General features: G+C 45.1%; 1 protein-coding gene across 1 annotated transcript in view; it reads left to right on the top strand.

Moving 5' to 3' along the window:
- Window positions 1-25,569, top strand: part of KIF26B (kinesin family member 26B) — a 579,476-nt gene that overhangs the window by 465,889 nt on the left and 88,018 nt on the right. The window contains exons 7-9 of the mRNA XM_030812564.1: window positions 2,265-2,358; window positions 3,875-4,137; window positions 6,390-6,573. Of these exons, the coding sequence (XP_030668424.1) occupies window positions 2,265-2,358; window positions 3,875-4,137; window positions 6,390-6,573 (541 nt within the window). The remainder of the gene's footprint in view (window positions 1-2,264; window positions 2,359-3,874; window positions 4,138-6,389; window positions 6,574-25,569) is intronic.

Below are 25,569 nucleotides of genomic sequence, written 5' to 3'. Positions count from 1 at the left end.
CTTAGTCCATTGGGCAGCCTTCTGCCTGCTCTGCAGACACGCCTCTGGCAAATTCCATCAAGACGCTACTGCTTCTGTCTCAGGGTTAGCACTGGGCTCTCCTTGCCTAAGTCCTGGGGGGTTTGAAAGATCCTGTGTGTCCCACAGCAGCCCTGTCCTGCCACCCCCTTTGGCCCAGGAGGAGCCCCCTGCCCCCCGCAGAGTTGCTGGGCACCACCCTGGAACAAGTGACAGTTGTTGGAAGTGTGGTTTTTCAATTTTAGTTTAGGAGAGAAAACTGATTTCCAAATACTTGGGTTCATTGTGCTGCTGGAACTTACAGCTGAATAACAACATTCATGGCCCAGGTGCCCACCGGGAGGCACGCTGCCCTGAGGACTGCAAAGCCCCATGTTAGCACTGCCTCCCGGAGCTCCCATGAGCCCTGACTCCAGCCTCGAGACAGAAGTGAAAGCAACAGGGCACAGCGAATAATGCTGTCTTCCTGCTTCTGTGAAGTCTCAGGTGCTAACCAAAGAGAAGGACGTTTCCCAGACCTCCAAGTTAGTCCACAAAACTGACTGAGCTCTGATGGCTTGCAGAGCTCTATATTAGTGGGTGTTCAGGGGAAATACAAAACACCATCGAGAGCCTGGTTCCTGTCTAGGATTTAATAATCAAATTGGAGACCAGACACACACACCAGGCCAAAGAACACCTAATAACATACCACGTGGTGACCAATATTCTGTATGTTGAATGTATCTGTAGCAAAATAAAGAAAAGGCAGGTTTTGAAAAGAGGAGGATGGGCCAGGCGCAGTGGCTCACGCCTGTAATCCCAGCACTGTGGGAGGCCAAGGTGGGTGGATCACGAGGTCAGGAGTTCGAGACCAGCCTGACCAACATGGTGAAACCCCCTCTCTACTAAAAAAAATGCAAAAAATTAGCCAGGCATGGTGGCACATGCCTGTAATCCCAGCACTTTGGGAGGCCGAGGCAGGTGGATCACCTGAGGTCAGGAGTTCGAGACCAGCTGACCAACATGGTGAAACCCCCTCTACTAAAAAAAATGCAAAAAATTAGCCAGGCATGGTGGCACATGCCTGTAATCCCAGCACTTTGGGAGGCCGAGGCTGGTGGATCACCTGAGGTCAGGAGTTCGAGACCAGCCTGACCAACATGGTGAAACCCCCTCTCTACTAAAAAAAAATGCAAAAAATTAGCCAGGCATGGTGGCACATGCCTGTAATCCCAGCACTTTGGGAGGCCGAGGCAGGTGGATCACCTGAGGTCAGGAGTTCGAGACCAGCCTGACCAACATGGTGAAACCCCCTCTCTACTAAAAAAAATGCAAAAAATTAGCCAGGCATGGTGGCACATGCCTGTAATCCCAGCACTTTGGGAGGCCGAGGCAGGTGGATCACCTGAGGTCAGGAGTTCGAGACCAGCCTGACCAACATGGTGAAACCCCCTCTCTACTAAAAAAAAATGCAAAAAATTAGCCAGGCATGGTGGCACATGCCTGTAATCCCAGCTGCTCGGGAGGCTGAGGCAAGAGAATCGCTTAAGCCCAGGAGGCAGAGGTTGCAGTGCGTTGAGATCACGCCATTGCACTCCAGCCTGGGCAACGAGACTGAAACTCCGTCCAAAAAAAAAGAAAAAAAAAGAGGAAGGTGTGAATTGAAAACGAGGAAAGAGATCAGGAGAGAAAGCAGATATATATCACAAACCTCTTGCTTACATGAGAACTACGGTGTTTCTCAAGGTCTCACTTGTGAAACGGTGGGTCACCTTTTTCCCTCTAATAAGCCTGGCCTGTTTCATAAACTCTATATATACGTGTGTCAGCAGAGGGTGAGTGGAGAGTTTAAAGGCCTTATCCGGGAGCCCAGAATGGCAGATGAGGGAAGGGAATGAGGTCCATGAGGGAATGTGCCCCCATTCCAGCCTGCTCCTGCCTGCTCTACAGACGCATTCTCTGAAATGTACCACGGGTTAGCAGAAGGGTGGTTTGCAGTTCACGTGCATAGTGCTCTGGCTTGCAGAGGGCGGAAGGTCGCCAGGGGTTCTGAGCATCTCCAGAACTTCATGGCAGAGGCCAACCCACCTGGGAACACAGTGACACTGGGGCCCGAAGCCCCAGGAAGGCGGGCTTACTTCCTGAAACCCCAGGAAGGTGGGCTTACTTCCCGAAGCCCCAGGAAGGTGGGCTTCCTTTCGTTGCTAGTGGTGCCTCCACTGCGAGGTCCATTCACGGCTCGTGTCTCCTCTTGTGTCTGACAGGCTGAAGTGTGCGCAGGCACCGTGGCAGAGGTGATCCAGTCTGTGGTCAACGGGGCAGATGGATGCGTGTTCTGTTTCGGCCACGCCAAGCTGGGTTCGTGAGAGTTTCACTTTCTCATGTGGCTCGTTGGGCTCCCTGTCATCCCACGCATTCCTCTATCTCCCTCCCAGAGTTCTCTGATGACAGGAAGGGCTGCGTTTCTCTTAGGTGCTGAGCTGAATAACCAATAACAAGGTATATGATGAACACCTATGCTGTTCATTGTAGGTGGACACCCATTCATGTAGGAAAGCCTTCAAGTCCAAAAGATGGAAAGAGAAGTAGCAGGGTTGTTCCCACTTGGTCCAGGTCAGAGTCAAGCCCAGAAGGCAGGCAGGAAAATGTTCATTTCCTGAGCAGCCGCTGTTTGGGAAGCAGATAGGGCCCCTTGCACCACCCCCCACCATGAGGATGTGGGTTGGTGGTTGGACCACTGTAAAAGCCAGAGGAGCAACCTCCAAGCAAAGCCCAGAGCCCAGGACGCGTCTGGGGAAAGCGGTGCACACCGTCGGGAACGCTCCAGCGCTGAAGCGTCTGGGAAAGGAGGCAGCAGAGCCCCCCAACAAGGGGTTCATAAATCCCCCCACAGTCCCATCTTAATTCTGACCTGCGGCCACCTGCTCCGCAGGCCTTGCCCTGACACACTTGATATGTTTAGTGAATTGAGGAGCTTCAAAAACTGTCCCTTGGCCGAGATTCCAGCAGAGGCCTTGCTGGAGCTCACAGAGGCCAGTTCTCAGCCAGGACGGAAAGCCATTGCCTCTCTCTGCACTTCCGTCCTCCCCAGCCCTTCCTCCTGATCTAAGCAGTGATCTGGATTTTAATGGAATTTGCTCATGCCATCAAAATATACACAGCATTTAACTTGAGACAGGATATAAAGTGTGAATATGTGGACTTAATCTGGGGGGGTGACTATAAAAAGAACCATAATGATGAGGAAAAACCCCTGCCTTCCTACTATGTGTAAAGCAGTGAGGAACTGGATAGCATGTGATATTTGGGGTCCTCCTCAAGGTACATTGTGATTTAATCTTGTCACATGTCTGGGCTCTTGCTTTGTTTTTTTTTTTAAGAGATGGGCTGGCTCTCAGTTGCCTGAGCTGGTGTACAGTGACATGCTCATAGATTACTGTAACCTCCAATTCCTGGGCTCAAGCAATCCTCTCGCCTCAGCTTCCCAAGTATCTGGGGCCACAGGCATGCCCCACCACACCCAGATAATTTTTAAACATTTTTCATAGAGGCAGGGTCTCAGTATGTTGCCCAGACTGGCCTGGAACTCCTGGCCTCAAATGATCCCTCCATCTTGGCCCCCGCAAAGTGCTGAGATTACAGGCATGAGCCACTGAGCCCAGCCAGCATTCTTTATTGTAGCCATTTAGTTAGTAATACCAGAAAATGCCTTCTGTTGTTGTCAAATACTATCTCTCTCATCTTTTTGTTCCTTCTCTTCCCTTTCCCCCCTTCCCCGTGCCTTTCTTCTATATCCTTGGCATCTCTTTTGGAGACTCCATGGAATGATGCCTGGACACTGAACCTGCTGTTCTTCCTTCCCTGGTTCCCCCAGGAAAATCCTACACCATGATCGGAAAGGACGATTCCATGCAGAACCTGGGCGTCATCCCCTGTGCCATCTCTTGGCTCTTCAAGCTCATAAATGAACGCAAGGAGAAGACGGGCACCCGTTTCTCAGTCCGGGTTTCCGCCGTGGAAGTGTGGGGGAAGGGGGAGAACCTGCGGGACCTGCTGTCGGAGGTGGCCACGGGCAGCCTGCAGGACGGCCAGTCCCCGGGCGTGTACCTCTGCGAGGACCCCATCTGCGGCACGCAGGTGATTGCTTCCGAAGCCTGGCTCGCCCCAAGGTGGCTCCCTCCCCACCTCAGAGGCGGGGGCAGCTCCACCCGTGAATCACTGAACCTGTAAACTCAGAGGCTTACGGGTGTTTACTTTAAAGTGGACTGGAACTTTATGGCCTGCAGCTGCGGGGCCATCTGCTTGCCCAATCTAAATATTTGTACCTTGACTCTAATTGACAATGAGCAGGAACCACAATTGTTGTAGCATTTGGGGGAGAAATGGAATTCACTTTCTTTATGCCCCTTTCAGAAAAAAAAAGTAACAATCTTTCTTTTGTTTAACAACAAACCGAAATATTTACTGCTCTGCACAAATAGCTAGAGCCATTACGGGGGCTGTTTATGACTCTATAAACTGTGTTTCTGGCACCGGTTTACAGCCGGATTAGCAGTGCTGCAGGAAAAACTAATAACCACTTTCTAATTAGAACCATGATATAATTGCTAGAACTATGGAAGCCAAGAGAAGCTCCAGTTCACCGTTTCGGGATGCTATGCCTGTTGGGAGGGTCTCTCCTTTGCTGTTTGACAATAGATGTAGGAATGACTCGGGAGCTGCAATTCGTTCATATCCAGAATAATCAATCCTTCCAGTCTCTAACAGTAGGCTTTATTTTCCCGTGTTGTCAGATGCCTCCTTTTGTAGATAGGTGTTCCGTTTGATAAGTACCTGCCTCTTCCCAACTGGGATTGTTTGCACAGGTGAGATACCTCCCGTGGCCTGTTACACTCGTTACTCAAACCTGACTGTGCTCTTCCCCTGCTTAAAGCACCTCAGATCCTTCCATTTCCCTGAGTCCTCTTTCGTCTGCATCAGTCACCTCGAGGACTTGTTTAAACACTGATCGCTGGGCACTCCCCCCAGGGTTTCCAATTCAGTAGATCTAGAGTAGAGCTCCAAAATGTGCATTTCCAGCAAGTTCCAATGAGATGCTCATGCTGCCGGTCCAGGGATCACATGTTGGAAACCACTGTTCTGAGACATAAAATGTGCAGAGACAGTATCTACACAGTGTCTGTGATGCAATCAGTAGGACCCGACCCACTGCTCCTGTTCCAGGCATTTTCTAGACATTCAAATATGCTTTCACCCCCATTTGCTTTTAGAACTTCATTGATGAAGTTCCACTAAGGGGTGGAAATGAAGGCTAAGAGGAAAAGGCCAATATTCCCTTTAACTCTTGTTGAAAAATCTTTTAAATTCTTTGGTTTATTTTTCCATAGCGAGACAAAATTGTGAACACAAAAGAATCTCTCTTTGAAGTTTGAGGATTTTGATGGCCTCAGGTTCTAAATATTGGCTCTTACAGTTCAAAATTATTTGTATAGTCAGAGTAGAAAATTGTCAGAATTTGTACCAACGTTAAGACCTGTACTGCGAATTAGTTCTTTGAACAAATCAGAAACATGAGTTACCTTTTCTCCCCAAAAAGAGGAGTGCTGGTTAAATGCCGTTAATGTGATTGTTGTGATTCAGGTTTAAAATAATTGCCAAGTATTTTCATAAGATTTAGACGCATCACCCTCTATGCTTTCTTTAATCAATTAATGAGTATGCCAGGAGCATGGATTCAGGAACTAAAGGTAAATAGATATCCCCTGAATTTAGATGAGACATTCGAGTATCGTGAGTGTTTGAGGGTGCCTTTTACACTGGCTTCTTATTTATAACTATGCTAGTCAATATGGCCTAAAATTGGCTTTAATTAAATAACTGCAAAAGTAGGAGTCAAATGAAAGCTAACCAAGTTTTTTTACATCTTTGGGACACCACTGCTATGAGGTCTCAAATCACATTTTGCAACCTACCTGTCTCCAAACAATCTAATCTTTGGACTCAAGATGGAGTCACATCGCTCCTGTTTTCTTAGGTAAATGGATAGCCAGGGGTGTTGGTTTGCTGCCCTCTGCAGAGATAAGGATGAGCCGTCTGCTCCCAGCTTTTCACACCCACTAGTTCCAGATTCTACTTAGATTGTAAAGTAGGTAAAAATAGGTTTCATCCAATAAGTATGCTCAATATTAATTTTCAGAAACGAATTAATTAAGCTGAGAATTGCACATGAGCATAGCACCTCGTTCCAGAAGGGTTTTCCGCCTTAGAGAGGCACATGGCTTTACTATACAGAATGCACAGCCAGCTGAATGAAGCCGGGGACACCCAGGCATGAGTGACAGCAAGCCCTCCTCAGCCTGCAGCCTCAGCTCTTGGCTTCTGTCTTCCAGCTGCAGAACCAGAGCGAGCTGCGGGCCCCCACCGCAGAGAAGGCTGCCTTTTTCCTGGACGCCGCCATTGCCTCCCGCAGGAGCCACCAACAGGACTGTGATGAGGACGACCACCGCAACTCACACGTGTTCTTCACGCTGCACATCTACCAATACCGGATGGAGAAGAGCGGGAAAGGGGGAAGTAAGTCGGCCCCTCCACCCTCCTGCATCCTTAGCGGCTCCGGCCCCAGCCAGAAACCCCTTGGGCAACCATGACCTTTGTGTGTGTGTGTGTGTGTGTGTGTGTGTGTGTGTGTGTGTGTGTGTGTGTGTGTGAGACAGGGTCTTGCTCTGTCACCCAGGCTGCAGTGCAGTGGCACAATCATCACAGCTCACTGCAGCCTCAAACTCCTGGGCTCAAGTGATCCTCCTGCCTCAGTCTCCCAAGTAGCTGGGACTACAGGCTCATGCCACCACACCTAGCTATTTATTTATTTATCTTTGTAGAGATGGGACCTTGCTATGTTGCCCAGGCTGGTCTAGAACTCCCGGTCTGGAGATCCTCTTGCCTTGGTCTCCCAAAGTGTTGGGATGAAAGGTATGAGCCACCATGCCTAGCCAAACTTTTCTTAATAGACTACAATATGCAGTTCAGTGATGCGTAATTCAAGATAATTATAGTATCTGGGCTGAAGTTCACTTTTGAACTGTCCAGGGAAAGGAGTTTGCTTTGGTAAAGGTAATTTACAAATGTTATTGCCATGAGAATGTGAGAGGTCAAACTTACAAAAAGAAAACAACTGCCTAACAGTATCTTTTTGTTCACAGACCCCAGAAATGGTCCTCAAGAAAGACCAACATTGACCCACCAAAGCACTCCGGCAGCGCGTTATTATCATTAGCTTGAGACCGCTGTATGGGCCATGTTTTTTAAAATAGCATAGAAATCAGACTTTTGAATAACTACCCAGACCCTGGCTACCTCCCTCAAATCATCAGTGAAGGTTTACTGTCAAAACCCAGGTACGGTGCCTGCTCTTCGAGTGAGCTGCCCTGCCAGGAACCCAACGCTGTGCCCCTACAGACCCCTCTCGGCTGTGTTTCCAAAGTCAGCCCGGGCTGGGGTGCGATTCTCTGCCCTCTGTGAAGTAGTGTTTACTCTATGCGCAAAAGAGTTGAGCACCAGATCAGCTGAATGTCTCCAGTGGGGATCTTGGACCAGAGGCAAAGTGGTCTGTTGATTTCACTGGGTTCCTAAGGCAGGTTGTGGGTAACGGGGCTGCTGGGCTGGCGGGGCAGTGGCTTGCACGGTTCCTCCATGTCCCGCTCTGCAGGGCTTTCAATACACAGGCAACTGGCTCCCAGCGCTGTCTGCATGATTGTCTCAAAGACACTGGATGCCAGAAAAACAATCAGAAAACTGAGTTAAGAGTCTAACCCTGGACTGGAAATTGTAAAGCTAATTGACTAAAGCAGAGACGGTCCACAAAGCTGTTCTAGATGAAGCCTAGAATTAAGACATCCAAGTAGGACCAGGCACAGTGGCTCACACCTGTAATCCCAACACTTTGGAAGGCCGAGGCGGGCGGATCACTTGAGGTCAGGAGTTTGAGACCAGCCTGGCCAACATGGAGAAACCCCATCTCTACTAAAAATAAAAAAATTAGCCAGGCTTGGTGGCACACACCTCCCAGCTAGTTGGGAGTCTGAGGCAGGAGAATTGCTTGAACCCAGGAGGCGGAGGTTGCAATGAGCCCAGATCGTGCCACTGCACTCCAGCCTGGGTGACAGAGCAAGGCTGTGTCTCAGAAAATAAAAGTAAAAAGACATCCAGCTGGGATCTATGGACAGGCTCCCCCTGATTTCTCCCTAAGCCTCCTCGTGGCTCAAAAGACCTGGACAACAGTGCTCCTGGGGAGAGAGCTCTTGTGGGCTTCTGTTGCCCTCAAGAAAAAGCTCCTCCCTTCCCCCACCTCAGTGCCTCTCTTCCTACTCCTTAAGTTATTGTTGTTAAAATCCAGGTTTATTGCAGTATAATTTACATTCACTAAAACATCATTTTTATGTGTCTTTAGATGAGTTTTGGCCAATCTATACAGTCATGTAGCCACCACCATTATCAAAATAGAGCACAAGGCTGAAGTTCCCTCTTGCCCTTTGTCCCTTTCCCTGACCTCTAGACCCTGGCAACCATGGATCTGATGATCGTCCTGGTTTTGAGTTTATCCAGGATATCGTGGGAGTGGACTCATGTGGCCCGGACGTGGCCTCTTGTGTCTGGCTTCTTTCACGTAGCATAACGCATTTGAGATTCCTCCATGCTGCAGCACGCGCGTCTTGCTTCTTCTGGTTCCTGCTGCCTGCTCCTTTAGTTTTTTTGTTTGTTTGAGACAAAGTCTCACTCACTCTGTTGCCCAGGCCAGAGTGCAGTGGCACGATCTCGGCTCACTGCAACCTCCGCCTCCCGGGTTCAAGTGATTCTCCTGCCTCAGCCGACCGAGTAGCTGGGAATACAGGTGCCCACCACCACGTCTGGCTAATTTTTGTACGTTAAGTAGAGACGGAGTTTCACCATATTGGCCAGGATGGTCTTGGACTTCTGACCTCGTGATCCACCCGCCTCGGCCTCCCAAAATGTTGGGATTACAGGCATGAGCCACCGCACCCGGCCTCTCCTTTAGTTTTGACTGGGCCTGGAGGCTTGGTTCCTACCCTACCACCAGGACAGAACGCAAATATCCACAGCTGGGGCTGGAGTGCCTCTAACTGGGGCTGCTCTTTATGGCTCTGAAAAACAGCCCTGAGCTGCCTCCAGTGGCTGCTGTGAAGAACCCAGAGGTTCTGGTCCTCACTTGCAGCGGGCGGGATGCCCCAGGGAGGTGGCCTATTAGCAGGAGGGCAGCTCTCTCGACAGCCCATGACCGTGAGCAAAGTCTCACTGGAGGGGAGCCCAGGGTAGTGGACGGGAATCTCTCGGGAGATTTATTCTTGGTAACAGCCTCACAGCATGTAGAGTGCTTCCGTTTAGAATCACGTTCTTAAAGAAGGAAACAGGGATTCGGATAGGGATGAGGAGATCCAGACCTTTAAAATTGACAGCACAATTGTATCCACATTTCTCCTGTGTGGGAGTTGGCCTTGAACCCTGCCCTCACTGTTTTCTCCTGGGTAGTGTCTTCGCCCTGTCAACGTAAGAGTCTGACAAATGTTTAACTGATTCTTTTAAGCAGCTGTCAATCATCATCATCATCAGAGCCTGCAGTACTTTCTTGTACTTTCAGCAAAGAGTGACTCGCAAAACATCTAAATCTTCAGCCAAATGACTCCCAAATGGCACTGATCAGAAAAACCTGGGAGATGGGATTATCTCTCCTCCTTCCAGGTTTCAAACCAAACTGAAGACAACTCTGTTTTCGGTTTTGTACTTTTTTTCTTTTTTGCAGTTCTGCTTTCAATTTGGAATCTGAAAGTAGGGAGAAATCTTGAAAACAAGGAAACAGTTCATTAAATGACTTCAAATATGGGAACCTGAAATTCAGCTTCCACAAAAGTTTAGGCCAAGACATTCCCTAAACCCAGTGGTGCACCCCCAAATCAGTACCTAAGGAATCCTGCACACTTATTAAATATTTAATAGCCAGCTCATCTTCTTCCTGTTTTTAAATTGTGAAAGAGAATTGCTTTTACATAATGCATTCAGGTTAAAAGAAAGGGCAAATACCACGAATGGTTTCCAAAACCTCTGTTAGGTCCTTCCTAATGTATCAGTAGATGAGGACAAAGAAGGGGAAGGAGTCCAGGGGTCGTGGGATCGGCAGACTTGGGGGACATCTTTTTCCTCCTGAGGGGAATGGATCCCAGCCAGAATGCACACGGCCTCCCCGCCTGGGACTCGCTTGACTTCAGTGAATTTATAACTGTTTAAAATATAATGAGGAGATTTGGAGCGTTGTTTAAAATGGAAATTTTGTTTACTTACATGTAAGTAATAATCCCTGCAGACCTGGCAGCCAGAACTCAATTAGGGGAAAGTTTATTAATTAGTCACCCTGCAGGGAAGCCATTAGAAGAGATCTCTGCCACAAGAACTAAATACACTGAGTGTGCACGTCTGGATCTCATACACACACATGCATTTTATATGTTTTACACACAAATGCATTTTACAGTTATAATTTTACACACAAATGCATTTTACACATATAAGTAGACAGACAAAAAAAATGTTTTAAACATTTCCAGTCAAAATAGAAAAGTCTTTGTTGGTGTATCCGTGTTTTGCAGATAGCACTAGGTTAAGCTTAAAATATCTCCCTGTTTAAAAGGTCATTGGAATTAGTGGGACTGGTCCTGCAGCATCATGGAGGCCTTCCTCTGCTTTGCGAAGCTAAATCTGTAATAGCTTGAGAGCCTCCTCGGGAATCTCGGCACTGGGAAACAGACCCTGAAGCCCTGCTGATCAGAGAGCTGCTTCTCGTAATGATGCGTGTACTAGGCACCTAAAACAAGCTGGTGCTTGGGACCAGAAGTGTTTCAGATTTCAGATTGTTTTCAGATTTTGGAATATTTGCATATGTAATGATACTTTGGGAATGGGACCCAAATCTAAATACAGATTTCCTGTATGTTTCACATATGCCTTATAGACATAGCCTGAAGGTAACTTTGTACAATATCTTCAATGATTTTGTGCATGAAACAAAGTTTTTTACTGCATTTTAACTGCAACCCCTCACGAGGTCAGATGTGGAATTTTCCCCTTGTGGCATCATATTGGCCTTCAAAAAGTTTGAGATTCTTGGAGTATTTTGGATTTCAGATTTTTCGAGTTAGGGATGCTCAGCGTGGACTGGTGATACTTCAGGGTAATGCGCTAATGATACAGAGATCGCACCTGTCCTGTTGACAAAGCTAATTTTAAAAGCCCCGCTTTTATTGAGTAATCTAAGCATGCAAGCAGCTGTTGCTCAAGGTCCAGAATGACACCGGGTCTCTGATTTGTTCATTCACTTTATTGCCTCTGTGGGGAGGATTAGAGGGCTTTGTAGGCTGGGCTGCTGTGTGCACACACAAACAAATGTACATGCACATGGGCACACATCTGTGCTACACTCGTCTGTCTACACATCTCATCAGACTCTTTAATCTGTTTTGCTTGTTTGTTTTTAACACTGAGTCTCACACTGTCACCCAGGCTGGAGTGCAGTGGCGCAATCTCAGCTCACTTCAACCTCCACCTCCTGGGTTCCACGCGATTCTCCTGCCCCAGCCTCCTGAGTAGCTGGGATTACAGGCGTCCACCACAACACCTGGCTAATTTTTGTGTTTTTAGTAGAGACGGGGTTTACCATGTTGGCCACGCTGGTCTCGAACTCCTGACCTCAAGTGATCCACCCACCTCGGCCTCCCAAACTGCTGGGATTACCACACCCAGCCTAATCTGCTTTCTTCTGACAACGCAAATGTTTTCTTTCCATGTCGTGGAATGGCTTAAATCAACTAATGCTGTATTTAGGGCTGTGTGGTGGATATGACTCTGGAGATCCATTTTTTGGGTGGCAGATGTGGGAAAAGAGGCCTAGGAAAGAATCTTGCTTCTAATGGAGGCAGAGCCAGTCCCCTGCTGTCCCTAGCAGCGAAGCCCTGTGCAGCAAGGATATCCACACACCGCAGGGCTCTCATCTCCTGCTTGCTCAATAATGAAGTGGCAGTTTCATCTTTTGAGGTTTTTGTAATCTATATGTTTGTAAATATTGGCCAGGAGACACTGTTCTGAAGAGTGCAGCCTGGAATTCCCATCACTGCATCCGTTTCTAATCTTCTCAAGCCTCCTGGCTGCTCTCAGCAGGTAACTGGCATCCTAGTCAATGAGAAGACAGAGCTGACCTGGTGCATTCCTCAACTTCTCTCTTTTTGGTTTCACAGTCTCCTGGTCCCTGTACCTCAGTATCCCCCCTGCTCCTTCCCACAGGCCTGCTGCTCCCGCCCTCCTGGCATCCTTCCTCCTGCCCCTTCTGCCTCTTCTGGGACCTCATCAACTGGGACCCGCCAGTGGCCTTTTCATGCTTATGTTTTCAGCCTTCCTCCCACCAAAGTCAGGGTCACAGAAGGAAGAGAAGGAGGCAGGGAGGGAGGGAAAAGGAAAGGAAAGGAACCGCAACGGCACCTGGCCTCTGCCATGCTCCTCTCCGATCGCCTCCTCAACAAAGACGTCAGATTCCCCCTCTTTGTAATGTCTTCTTTGAATTTCAGCAGTGTGGGGGATGTTACGCTTTTGCCTTACTCCGCCTTATATTTTGGCTGTTTGTGAGCTTGTCCAAGCCCTGTTGGACTATAGGTTCCTTGAGACAGAGTGCCACAGTGCTGGGGCTGTGTCCGCTGCGTCAGTGCTCAGGTCTCCTTTGTCCAAATGGAACGTGTGCTGTGGTTTTAAAAATGAATCTCTGCTCTCGAACTCCTGACCTCAGGTGATCCACCCACCTCGGCCAGCCTGGCCAACATGGTGAAACCCCTTCTCTACTAAAAATACAAAAATTAGCCAGGCGTGGTGGCAGGTGCCTGTAATCCCAGCTACTTGGGAGGCTGAGGCAGAAGAATTGCTTGAACTCAGGAGTCAGAGGTTGCAGGGTTGCAATGAGCCGAGATCGTGCCACTGCACTCCAGCCTGGGCGATAGAGAGAAACTCTGTTTCAAAAAAAAAAAAATGAATCTCTGGGCTGGGCGTGGCGGCTCACGTGGTAATCCCAGCACTTTGGGAAGCTGAGGCCGGCAGATCACTTGAGGTCAGGAGTTCAAGACCAGCCTGGCCAACATGGTGAAACCTCGTCTCTACTAAAAATACAAAAATTAGCCGGGCATGGTGGCGGGCACCTGTAGTCCCAGCTACTCAGGAGGCTGAGGCAGGAGAATCACTTGAACCTGGGAGGCAGAGCTTGCAGTGAGCTGAGATCACGCCACTACACTCCAGCCTGGGTGACAGGGCAATACTTCATCTCGAAAACAAAAAATGAAAAATAAAAATTAATCTCTGTGTTATCTAGTGGAGCTGTGATTCGGAAACAGTAAGACCACCCAATTACCTTTCACATAAGCAGATGTTATGAGGTCAGAGAAGCCTCATAACGCAACACAGGAGGCGGCCAGCTGACTGGGCAAGCGTGTTAGAGGGGGAATTATAGAAAATGATAGATTCATGTCATAAAGATGTTATCTGAACTTAAATAATACAAATGTATTTTTATTCATTGATCTTACGAACCACAAAGGGCCAAGGCTCTATCTTTGAGTTTTCAATTCAAAATTTGACTTCCACGAACCACATTCATATTAACAGTTCAGTTTTTGCTTTAAATTTCTTCAAAGAGATTTAAGAGCTTAAAAAACACTTTACAGCCAACTGGGTCTAGACTTTTTTAGATTCGTACAATATTTTCCACTCTATAATTCCTCATTCACACCAAATTCAACATCTTTATAAAAACTTTTTTTTTTTTTTTTTTTTTGAGACAGGATCTCTGTCACCCAGGCTGAAGTGCAGTGGCGCTATCTTGGCTCACTGCAACCTCGCCTCCCAGGCTCAAGTGATCCTCCCACTTCAGCCTCCCACGTAGCTGGGGCTACAGATGTGCACCACCATGCCTGGCTAATAGTTTATATTTTTTTGTAGAGATGGGGTTTCACCATTTTGCCCAGGCTGCTCTCAAACTCCTGAGCTCAGGCGATCCACCTGCCTTGGCCTCCCAAAGTGCTGGGATTACAGGTGTGAGCCATGGCACCTGTCCAAAAAATCCTCATTTTTAAATCACATCTTTTCAAAGCATTGAGTTGAGTTTCTATAAAACAATTAACTCCCTTGACAAAATGATTTCATTGGCTTATATAGTATTTTATTATGTTTTTATTTAAAATAACAAGTGGCAGAAACCGATTTAGGAGGAAACACAGCTGACCTATTAAGAACTATGCAGCTGATTCTTTTTGGAGCAAAAGTGCACAAACTAGACCACAGCCTCCACTAACCACGAGCCCTCAGCGTGCTGTGCGTCAGGCAGCACTTCTTATGCAGGTGACCCAGAGCATTGCTGAACCTGGCCAGGTGGTAAGGCAGTGGCTGTCAAACTTAGCGGCACACTAGACTCACCTGGAGGGCTTTCAAAAGCATCCCAGTGTGCGTGCTGCCCTCCAGCCCAATTAAATGAGAAAGCCTGGGAGTGGGAACCAGACGTCAATATGTCTTGAAAGTTTCCCAGGTGATTCCAATGTGCAGCAAAGTTTGGGAGGAACTACTGCGGTGCGGGAAGGTGAGTTAAAAGAGCTGCATGCTTTCTGCTTAGCTTCGGATTTTCATCTTAGATTTCGCATTAATTTTCTATGAGATCTTGGGTGATTTATTTAACATCTATGAGCCTCAGTTTCCTTACATGTAAAATGGGGCTAATTTCTGCATTGTGGGATATTATAGGAATTAAGTGATATTAGGAGAATTTAGGATTTCCTGCTACCTTCCAGGTGCTTAATAAAGTGTGGCTCAGGCATAGCAGACATTATTATATTGTTTCCTGTGGGTAGAATAAGGCATGTGGGTAATTTGGTTTGGTCAAAATCTAGACTTAAAATATTGCATATTAGAATATAACTAAAGGATTACTCAAGGCAGACTGAGTTATGTTCCTTTAACCCTGCAGTCTTGACCTCAAAATCTGGAAAGTCAGTGAGGAAACTGCTTCTTACCTGCTATTAAGGATCACCTATTGTGTTCATTTCCTATGTAACTATACTTTCTCCCCAGCCACTGGAAGTGATGTAAATTCTTGATAATAGCAAATGGCCTGTGCTCACTCACCTTGTACTATTTCAAGTTAAGCACCATGTGTGAAATTCAGAATTCTGTGCCTACGGGAACTCCAGTGGGTATAGAGCAGAGAGTAGATTTTCCATTGTCTAAATGTGACTCTTACTTTGAGTCATGCAGGTATAATTACAGGTATTTTATAATATTATCCTCAGCACAGTCTAAACTGTGCCTTTTGTTCTCGTGTTCTGTTTTACTACATGTACATTATACATTTTATTCCATTACATCAAATGGGCTATTAGAGTCTGAATTGGTCCCTGTCTTTGCCCTTTAATCTGTGGTGCATGTGGAATATCTGAGCTTTTCCTTTCTATATAATTAGGCTGCAAAACAGATGATATTTTGCTTTAAAAATAACTGTTTCCCTAGGGCGCTGCTGTGACCCAAGCTTGCAGGGTACAAAACAGCATAAAACAGAAGTGACACATTATATCTTCCCCTTAAAGGGGTTTTACTGGGGATAGTTGAAGAGAAACAAAATATAACATCCTTGATGTAAGAAGTTCTTTGCCATAGACGTGCCAGTAGCTGGAGAGCTGGAATTGCGATGCTTTCTGTAAATATTTCTCACCTTTTTTTCTCAGTACTAGATATGGAATTTGAGGGTAGGAAGGGGTGGAGGCAGATTAGCCTTAGGACAGTGGTTGCTGAATATTTTCATCCTACAGCATGAGCAGTACTGCATCAGCCCTGTCCTTCGGGCTCTTCTGCAGACACATGGACGCCCAGATCCCTCCCACGCACCCCGAGTGCCACCTGCAATGGTCCAGACACACGCGGGTCCCACACGCTCTGCTCGCTTTTTGTACCAACACCTTTCAGTCCTGCCCCAAATTACTTGGCCTCCACAACAGCTTTGGGAAATTTCCATCTCTGCCTTTGCCATTTTCCTTCTGTGCAGAGTGAGGAAAGGCAGAGGGAAGAGTTGCTGTCCTGGCAGTAACAGGAGGCAGGCCAGGTATGAGGCTGTAAGCTGGGTCGCCTGAAAAGATAGGGATCCAGGGGCCTGGAGGAGCAGCATTCCGCTGCTGCCTGGGACTGAGGCGGGGGGAAGGGAGACAGCCAAGCAGTGGGTGATGTGTCCAGAAACACGCCACTCTGGAAGACTGGGGCCTGGGGCAAAAAGGCGGTGTTCTCCAGCTGCCTCATGGAACTGATGGAGGCCACAGGATGTAGTTTTGAGCTCAGGTCTTGCAGTCAGACAGTCTGTGGTTTGAATCCTAGCTCTACTACTGGCTGCAGGATCGTGGGCAAGTTTTTTTTTTTTTTTCTTTTTTTTTTTTTTTTTTTTTTTTAACAACTTTAATGAGCTATACCTGAGCTACAAGAAACTGTACATATTAAATCTGTACATATAACTTGATGTTTTATCGTATGTATATGCCCATGAAACCATCCTCAATCAAGATAACATATTCTTCACCCCCAAAAGTTTCCTCAGGCACCTTGCAATCCCTGCCTCCAGCTCCTCTTCCTCCCTGTCTCCAGACCCGGGAACCACTGGTCTACTTTCAGTGTCTAGACATTAGTGTGGATTTCCCAGAATTTTATATGAAAGGAAACATATCTTGCAGACGGTACTCATGTCTGGCTTCTTTCACTTAGTGTAATGATTTTGAGATGTAATCATTTCATTGCCTGTATCAATAGTTCATTTACTTATATTTCTGCATAATGGTTCACTGTCCAGATATATCACAGTTGGCCGATCCATTCATCTCCTGATGGACATTTGTGTTGTTTCCAGTTTGGGGATATTACAAATAAAAGTACTAAAGGTTGAGCATCCCTACTGTGAAAATTTGAAATCCGAGATGCTCCAAATCTGAAACTTTGTGAGCGCCAAATGACATCACAAGTAGAAAATTCCACATCTGACCGCATGTGACAGGTCACAGGAAAAACTTTGTTTTGTGTATAAAATTATCAAAAATATTGTCTAAGATTATCTTCAGGCTGTGTATATAAGGTATATATGAAACATTAATGAATTTAATGTTTACATTGGGTCCTATTTCCAAGATATGTCATTAGATATATGCAAATACTCCAAAATCTCTAGTTCCAAGCATTTCAGATAAGGGATATTCAGCTTGTGTGAGCATACATGCACAAGTCTTTGTATGGTTATATGGTTTGGCTCTGTCCTCGCCCAAATTTCATGTTGAATTGTAATTCCCAGTGTTGGGGGAGGGAGCTGGTGGGAGGTGATTAGATCATGAGGATGGATGTCCCCCGTGCTGTTCTCATCACAGTGAGTTATGAGGTCCGATGGCTTAAGAGTGTGTGGCATGTCCCCTCTTGCTCGCTTGCTTGCTGTCCTGCTCTGCCATGGGAAGATGTCATGTCTTCCTTCACTGTGAGTCAATGAAACCTATTTTCCTCATAAATTACCCAGTCTCAGGTAGTTATGTATAGCAGTAGGAAAACAGTCTAATATATATGGACATATATTTTCTTTCCTTTGGGGTAAATACCTATAATAGAACTGGAATCTTATCAATGTCTGGGAATATTTGAAAAAAAAAAAAGAAAAACTGGAATGGTTGTACCATATAGTAGATGTTTAACTTTTTAAGAAATTTCTCAGCTGTTTCCCAAAGTGCTTGTACTATTTTATGTGGGGAGTTCCCGTTCCTCCACACCCTCACCAACATTTGGTGTGGTCAGTCTTTTAAGTTTTGCCTGTTCACATAGTAGGTTTGTAGTAGTATCTTGTGGTGGTTGTAGTTTGCACTTCGCTAATGACCAATGATGCCAAGCATCCTTTCACACGCCCATTCGGCATCCATACCTCTTCTTTGGTGAAATGTCCCTTCGAATCTTCTGTCCTTTTAAAAATTGTTTTGAAAGTTTTTAATATATTCTGGATGAAAATCCTTTATAAGATATATTATTTGCAAATGTTTTCTCTCAGTCTGTGGCTTCTCTCTTCATTCTCAACCGCGTCTTCTGAAAAACAAATATTTGCTTTTTTATGAAGTCCAATTTATATGTTCTTTTATGAATCATGTTTTTGCTGTCATATCTAAGAAATCTTTGCCTAACCCAAGGCCAAAAAGGTTTCTTCTCATGCCTCCTCTAGAAGTTTTGTAATTTTAGGCTTCAAATTTAGGTCTTTGATCAATTCTTTTTTTTTTTATTTTTTTATTTTTTATTATTATACTTCAGGTTTTAGGGTACATGTGCACAATGTGCAGGTTTGTTACGTATGTATCCATGTGCCATGTTGATTTGCTGCACCCATTAACTCGTCATTTAGCATTAGGTATATCTCCTAATGCTGTCTCTGCCCCCTCCCCCCACCCCACAACAGTCCCCGGAGTGTGATGTTCCCCTTCCTGTGTCCATGAGTTCTCATTGTTCAATTCCCACCTATGAGTGAGAACATGCGGTGTTTGGTTTTTTGTCCTTGCGATAGTTTACTGAGAATGATGTTTTCCAGTTTCATCCATGTCCCTACAAAGGACATGAACTCATCATTTTTTATGGCTGCATGGTATTCCATGGTGTATATGTGCCACATTTTCTTAATCCAGTCTATCGTTGTTGGACATTTGGGTTGGTTCCAAGTCTTTGCTATTGTGAATAGTGCCGCAATAAACATACGTGTGCATGTGTCTTTATAGCAGCATGATTTATAGTCCTTTGGGTATATACCCAGTAATGGGATGGCTGGGTCAAATGGTATTTCTGGTTCTAGATCCCTGAGGAATTGCCACACTGACTTCCACAATGGTTGAACTAGTTTACAGTCCCACCAACAGTGTCAAAGTGTTCCTATTTCTCTACATCCTCTCCAGCACCTGTTGTTTCCTGATTTTTTAATGATGGCCATTCTAACTGGTGTGAGATGGTATCTCACTGTGGTTTTGATTTGCATTTCTCTGATGGCCAGTGATGATGAGCATTTCTTCATGTGTTTTTTGGCTGCATAAATGTCTTCTTTTGAGAAGTGTCTATTCATGTCCTTTGCCCACTTTTTGATGGGGTTGTTTGTTTTTTTCTTGTAAATTTGTTTGAGTTCATTGTAGATTCTGGATATGAGCCCTTTGTCAGATGAGTAGGTTGCAAAAATTTTCTCCCATTCTGTAGGTTGCCTGTTCACTCTGATGGTAGTTTCTTTTGCTGTGCAGAAGCTCTTTAGTTTAATTAGATCCCATTTGTCAATTTTGGCTTTTGTTGCCATTGCTTTTGGTGTTTTAGACATGAAGTCCTTGCCCACGCCTATGTCCTGAATGGTATTGCCTAGGTTTTCTTGTAGGATTTCAATGGTTTTAGGTCTAACATATAAGTCTTTAATCCATCTTGAATTAATTTTTGTATAAGGTGTAAGGAAGGGATCCAGTTTCAGCTTTCTACATATGGCTAGCCAGTTTTCCCAGCACCACTTATTAAATAGGGAATCCTTTCCCCATTTCTTGTTTTTATCAGGTTTGTCAAAGATCAGATAGTTGTAGATATGCGGCATCATTTCTGAGGGCTCTGTTCTGTTCCATTGATCTATGTCTCTGTTGTGGTACCAGTACCATGCTGTTTTGGTTACTGTAGCCTTGTAGTATAGTTTGAAGTCAGGTAGCGTGATGCCTCCAGCTTTGTTCTTTTGGCTTAGGATTGACTTGGCGATCAGGGCTCTTTTTTGGTTCCATATGAACTTTAAAGTAGTTTTTTCCAATTCTGTGAAGAAACTCATTGGTAGCTTGATGGAGTTGGCATTGAATCTATAAATTACCTTGGGCAGTGTGGCCATTTTCACGATATTGATTCTTCCAACCCATGAGCATGGAATGTTCTTCCATTTGTTTGTGTCCTCTTTTATTTCATTGAGCAGTGGTTTGTAGTTCTCCTTGAAGAGGTCCTTCACATCCCTTGTAAGTTGGATTCCTAGGTATTTTATTCTCTTTGAAGCAATTGTGAATGGGAGTTCACTCATGATTTGGCTCTCTGTTTGTCTGTGATTGGTGTACAAGAATGCTTGTGATTTTTGTACATTGATTTTGTATCCTGAGACTTTGCTGAAGTTGCTAATCAGCTTAAGGAGATTTTGGGCTGAGACAATGGGGTTTTCTAGATATACAATCATGTCATCTGCAAACAGGGACAATTTGACTTCCTCTTTTCCTAATTGAATACCCTTTATTTCCTTCTCCTGCCTGATTGCCCTGGCCAGAACTTCCAGCACTATGTTGAATAGGAGTGGTGAGAGAGGGCATCCCTGTCTTGTGCCAGGTTTCAAAGGGAATACTTCCAGTTTTTGCCCATTCAGTATGATATTGGCTGTGGGTTTGTCGTAGATAGCTCTTATTATTTTGAGATACGTCCCATCAATACCTAATTTATTGAGAGTTTTTAGCATGAAGCATTGTTGAATTTTGTCAAAGGCCTTTTCTGCATCTATTGAGATAATCATGTGGTTTTTGTCTTTGGTTCTGTTTATATGCTGGATTACATTTATTGATTTGCGTATGTTGAACCAGCCTTGTATCCCAGTGATGAAGCCCACTTGATCATGGTGTATAAGCTTTTTGATGTGCTGCTGGATTCGGTTTGCCAGTATTTTATTGAGGATTTTTGCATCAATGTTCATCAAGGATATTGGTCTGAAATTCTCTTTTTTGGTTATGTCTCTGCCAGGCTTTGGTATCAGGACGATGCTGGCTTCATAAAATGTGTTAGGGAGGATTCCCTCTTTTTCTATCGATTGGAATAGTTTCAGAAGGAATGGTACCAGTTCCTCCTTGTACCCCTGGTAGAATTCGGCTGTGAATCCATCAGGTCCTGGACTCTTTTTGGTTGGTAAGCTATTGATTATTGCCACAATTTCAGAACCTGTTATTGGTCTATTCAGAGATTCAACTTCTTCCTGGTTGAGTCTTGGGAGGGTGTATTTGTCGAGGAATTTATCCATTTCTTCTAGATTTTCTAGTTTATTTGCATAGAGGTGTTTGTGGTATTCTCTGATGGTACAGTGTATTTCTGTGGGATTGGTGGTGATATCCCCTTTTTCATTTTTTATTGCATCTATTTGGTTCTTCTCTCTTTTCTTCTTTATTAGTCTTGCTAGTGGTCTACCAATTTTGTTGATCTTTTCAAAAAACCAGCTCCTGGATTCATTAATTTTTTGAAGGGTTTTTTGTGTCTCTATTTCCTTCAGTTCTGCTCTGATTTTAGTTATTTCTAGCCTTCTGCTAGCTTTTGAATGTGTTTGCTCTTGCTTTTCTAGTTCTTTTAATTGTGATGTTAGGGTGTCAATTTTGGATCTTTCCTGCTTTCTCTTGTGGGCATTTAGTGCTATAAATTTCCCTCTACACACTGCTTTGAATGTGTCCCAGAGATTCTGGTATGTTGTGTCTTTGTTCTCGTTGGTTTCAAAGAACATCTTTATTTCTGCCTTCATTTCATTATGTACCCAGTAGTCATTCAGGAGCAAGTTGTTCAGTTTCCATGTAGTTGAGCAGTTTTGAGTGAGTTTCTTAATCCTGAGTTCTAGTTTGATTGCACTGTGGTCTGAAAGACAGTTTGTTATAATTTCTGTTCTTTTACATTTGCTGAGGAGAGCTTTACTTCCAACTATGTGGTCAATTTTGGAATAGGTGTGGTGTGGTGCTGAAAAAAAATGTATATTCTGTTGATTTGGGGTGGAGAGTTCTGTAGATGTCTATTAGGTCCACTTTGTGCAGAGCTGAGTTCAATTCCTGGATATCCTTGTTAACTTTCTGTCTCGTTGATCTGTCTAATGCTGACAGTGGGGTTTTAAAATCTCCCATTATTATTGTGTGGGAGTTTAAGTCCCTTTGTAGGTCACTCAGGACTTGCTTTATGAATCTGGGTGCTCCTGTGTTGGGTGCATATATATTTAGGATAGTTAGCTCTTCTTGTTGAATTGATCCCTTTACCATTATGTAATGGCCTTCTTTGTCTCTTTTGATCTTTGTTGGTTTAAAGTCTATTTTATCAGAGACTAGGATTGCAACCCCTGCCTTTTTTTGTTTTCCATTTGCTTGATAGATCTTCCTCCATCCCTTTATTTTGAGTCTATGTGTGTCTCTGCACGTGAGATGGGTTTCCTGAATACAGCACACTGATGGGTCCTGACTCCTTATCCAGTTTGCCAATCTGTGTCTTTTAATTGGAGCATTTAGCCCATTTACATTTAACGTTAATATTGTTATGTGTGAATCTGATCCTGTCATTATGATGTTAGTTGGTTATTTTGCTCGTTAGTTGATGCAGTTTCTTCCTAGCCTCAATGGTCTTTACAATTTGGCATGTTTTTGCAGGGGCTGGTACCGGTTGTTCCTTTCCATGTTTAATGCTTCCTTCAGGAGCTCTTTTAGGGCAGGCCTGGTGGTGACAAAATCACTCAGCCTTTCCTTGTCTGTAAAGTATTTCATTTCTCCTTCACTTATGAAGCTTAGTTTGGCTGGATATGAAATTCTGGGTTGAAAATTCTTTTCTTTAAGAATGTTGAATATCGGCTCCCACTCTCTTCTGGCTTGTAGAGTTTCTGCAGAGAGATCAGCTGTTAGTCTGATGGGCTCCCCTTTGTGGGTAACCCGACCTTTCTCTCTAGCGCCTGTAACATTTTTTCCTTCATTTCAACTTTGGTGAATCTGACAATTATGTGTCTTGGAGTTGCTCTTCTCAAGGAGTATCTTTGTGGCGTTCTCTGTATTTCCTGAATCTGAATGTTGGCCTGCCTTGCTAGATTGGGGAAGTTCTCCTGGATAATATCTTGCAGAGTGTTTTCCAACTTGGTTCCATTCTCCCCATCATTTTCAGGTACACCAATCAGATGTAGGTTTGGTCTTTTCACATAGTCCCAAATTTCTTGGAGGCTTTGTTCATTTCTTTTTATTCTTTTTTCTCTAAACTTCCCTTCTCGCTTCATTTCATTCATTTCATCTTCCATCAGCGATACCCTTTCTTCCAGTTGATCGCATCTGCTACCGAGGCTTCTGCAATCTTCGCATAGTTCTCGATACTTGGCTTTCAGCTCCATCAGCTCCTTTAAGCCCTTCTCTCCATTGGTTATTCTAGTTATCCATTTGTCTAATTTTTTTTTCAAAGTTTTTAACTTCTTTGCTATTATTTTGAATTTCCTCCCGTAGCTCAGAGTAGTTTGATTGTCTGAAGCCTTCTTCTCTCAACTCGTCAAAGTCATCCTCCGTCCAGCTTTGTTCCGTTGCTGGTGAGGAACTGCGTTCCTTTGGAGGAGGAGAGGTGCTCTGCTTTTTAGAGTTTCCAGTTTTTCTGCTGTTTTTTCCCCCATCTTTGTGGTTTTATCTACTTTTGGTCTTTGATGATGGTGATGTACAGATGGGTTTTTGGTGTGGATGTCCTTTCTGTTTGTTAGTTTTCCTTCTACCAGACAGGACCCTCAGCTGCAGGTCTGTTGGAGTTTACTAGAGGTCCACTCCAGACCCTGTTTGGCTGGGTGTCAGCAGCGGTGGCTGCAGAACAGCGGATTTTCATGAGACCACAGATTCAGCTGTCTGATAGTTCCTCTGGAAGTTTTGTCTCAGAGGAGTACCCAGCCGAGTGAGGCGTCAGTCTGTCCCTAATGGGGGATGCCTCCCAGTTAGGCTGCTCAGGGGTGAGGGACCCACTTTAGGAGGCAGTCTGTCCGTTCTCAGATCTCCAGCTGCGTGCTGGGAGAACCACTACTCTCTTCAAAGCTGTCAGTCAGACAGGGACATTTAAGTCTGCGGAGGTTCCTGCTGACTTTTTGTTTGTCTGTGCCCTGCCCCCAGAGGTGGAGCCTACAGAGGCAGGCAGGCCTCCTTGAGCTGTGGTAGGCTCCACCCAGTTCGAGCTTCCTGGCTGCTTTGTTTACCTAAGCAAGCCTGGGCAATGACGGGCGCCCCTCCCCCAGCCTCGCTGCCGCCTTGCAGCTTGATCTCAGACTGCTGTGCTAGCAATCAGTGAGACTCCGTGGGCATAGGACCCTCCAAGCCAGGTGCAGGACACAATCTCCTCGTGTGCCGTTTTCCAGGCCCGTTGGAAAAGCGCAGTATTAGGGTGGGACTGACCCGATTTTCCAGGTGCTGTCTGTTACCCCTTTCTTTGACTAGGAAAGGGAACTCCCTGACCCCTTGCGCTTCCTGAGTGAGGCAATGCCTAGCCCTGCTTCGGCTCACGCACAGTGCGCTTCACCGACTGTCCTGCACCCACTGTTTGGCACTCCCTAGTGAGATGAAATCGGTACCTCAAACAGAAATGCAGAAATCACCGGTCTTCTGTGTCGCTTAGGCTGGGAGCTGTAGACAGGAGCTGTTCCTATTCGGCCATCTTGGCTCCGGAAAACTGATCAATTCTTAATTTTTTTTTTTTTTTTTTTTTTTTTTTTTTTTTTTTTTTTTTGAGACGGAGTCTTTCTCTGTCCCCCAGGCTGGAGTGCAGTGGCGCGATCTGGGCTCACTGCAAGCTCTGCCTCCTGGGTTCAGGCCATTCTCCTGCCGCGGCCTCCCAAGTAGCTGGGACTACAGGTGCCCACCAACACGCCTGGCTAATTTTTTGTGTTTTCAGTAGAGACGGGGTTTCACCGTGTTAGCCAGGATGGTCTCAATCTCCTGACCTCGTGATCTGCCCGCCTTGGCCTCCCAAAGTGCTGGGATTACAGGCTTGAGCCACCGCGCCCGGCCTTCTTAGTTAATTTTTATATATTTTGCAATGTATGGACTCAAGTAGTTTTTTTCAGGGGGAGGGAGGTTAGGTGTTTTTGTGTGTGTGTGTGTATGAATATAGTATCCAAAATTTCCAGTATCATTTGTTGTAAAAACTATTATTTCTCTACTAAATTACCTTTGTCAAGGATTAGTTGGCCATATTTATGTGCATCTATTTCTAGACTCTGTTCTGCTCCATTGATCTATTTGTCTATCTTTACACCAATACCACACTGTCTTGATTATGGTAGATATATGATAGGTCTTGAAATTAGGTAATGTTAACCTTCCAACTTTGTTCTTATTTTTTAAAGTTGTTTTGGTTATTCAGTGATTTGGCATTTCCATACAAATTTTAGAGTCGCTTTCTAAATGGATTATGTAGAAAGAATTTCTATCAAAGACGTCTACCAGGATTCTGATTGGGATTGCACTGAAGCTATAGCAACTTGGAGATGATTGACCTCTTCACAGTATTGAGTGTTCCGACCCAGGAGCACAGTATCTCTCTCTAGTTTAGGGTTTTATTAGTTCCCTTCAGTAATTTTTTAAAGTAGGAAAAAGCAATTATTTAAAAATGTATTTCTTTTATATTGATATATAATTACACATATTTATGGGTGATATTTTGATGCATGCATACAATATGTAATGATCAATCAGGGAATTTAGAAGA

The sequence above is a fragment of the Nomascus leucogenys genome, chromosome 5 (assembly GCF_006542625.1).
Source record: "Nomascus leucogenys isolate Asia chromosome 5, Asia_NLE_v1, whole genome shotgun sequence".
Taxonomy (NCBI): domain Eukaryota; kingdom Metazoa; phylum Chordata; class Mammalia; order Primates; family Hylobatidae; genus Nomascus; species Nomascus leucogenys.
This window is presented reverse-complemented; position numbering and strand designations above follow the sequence as displayed.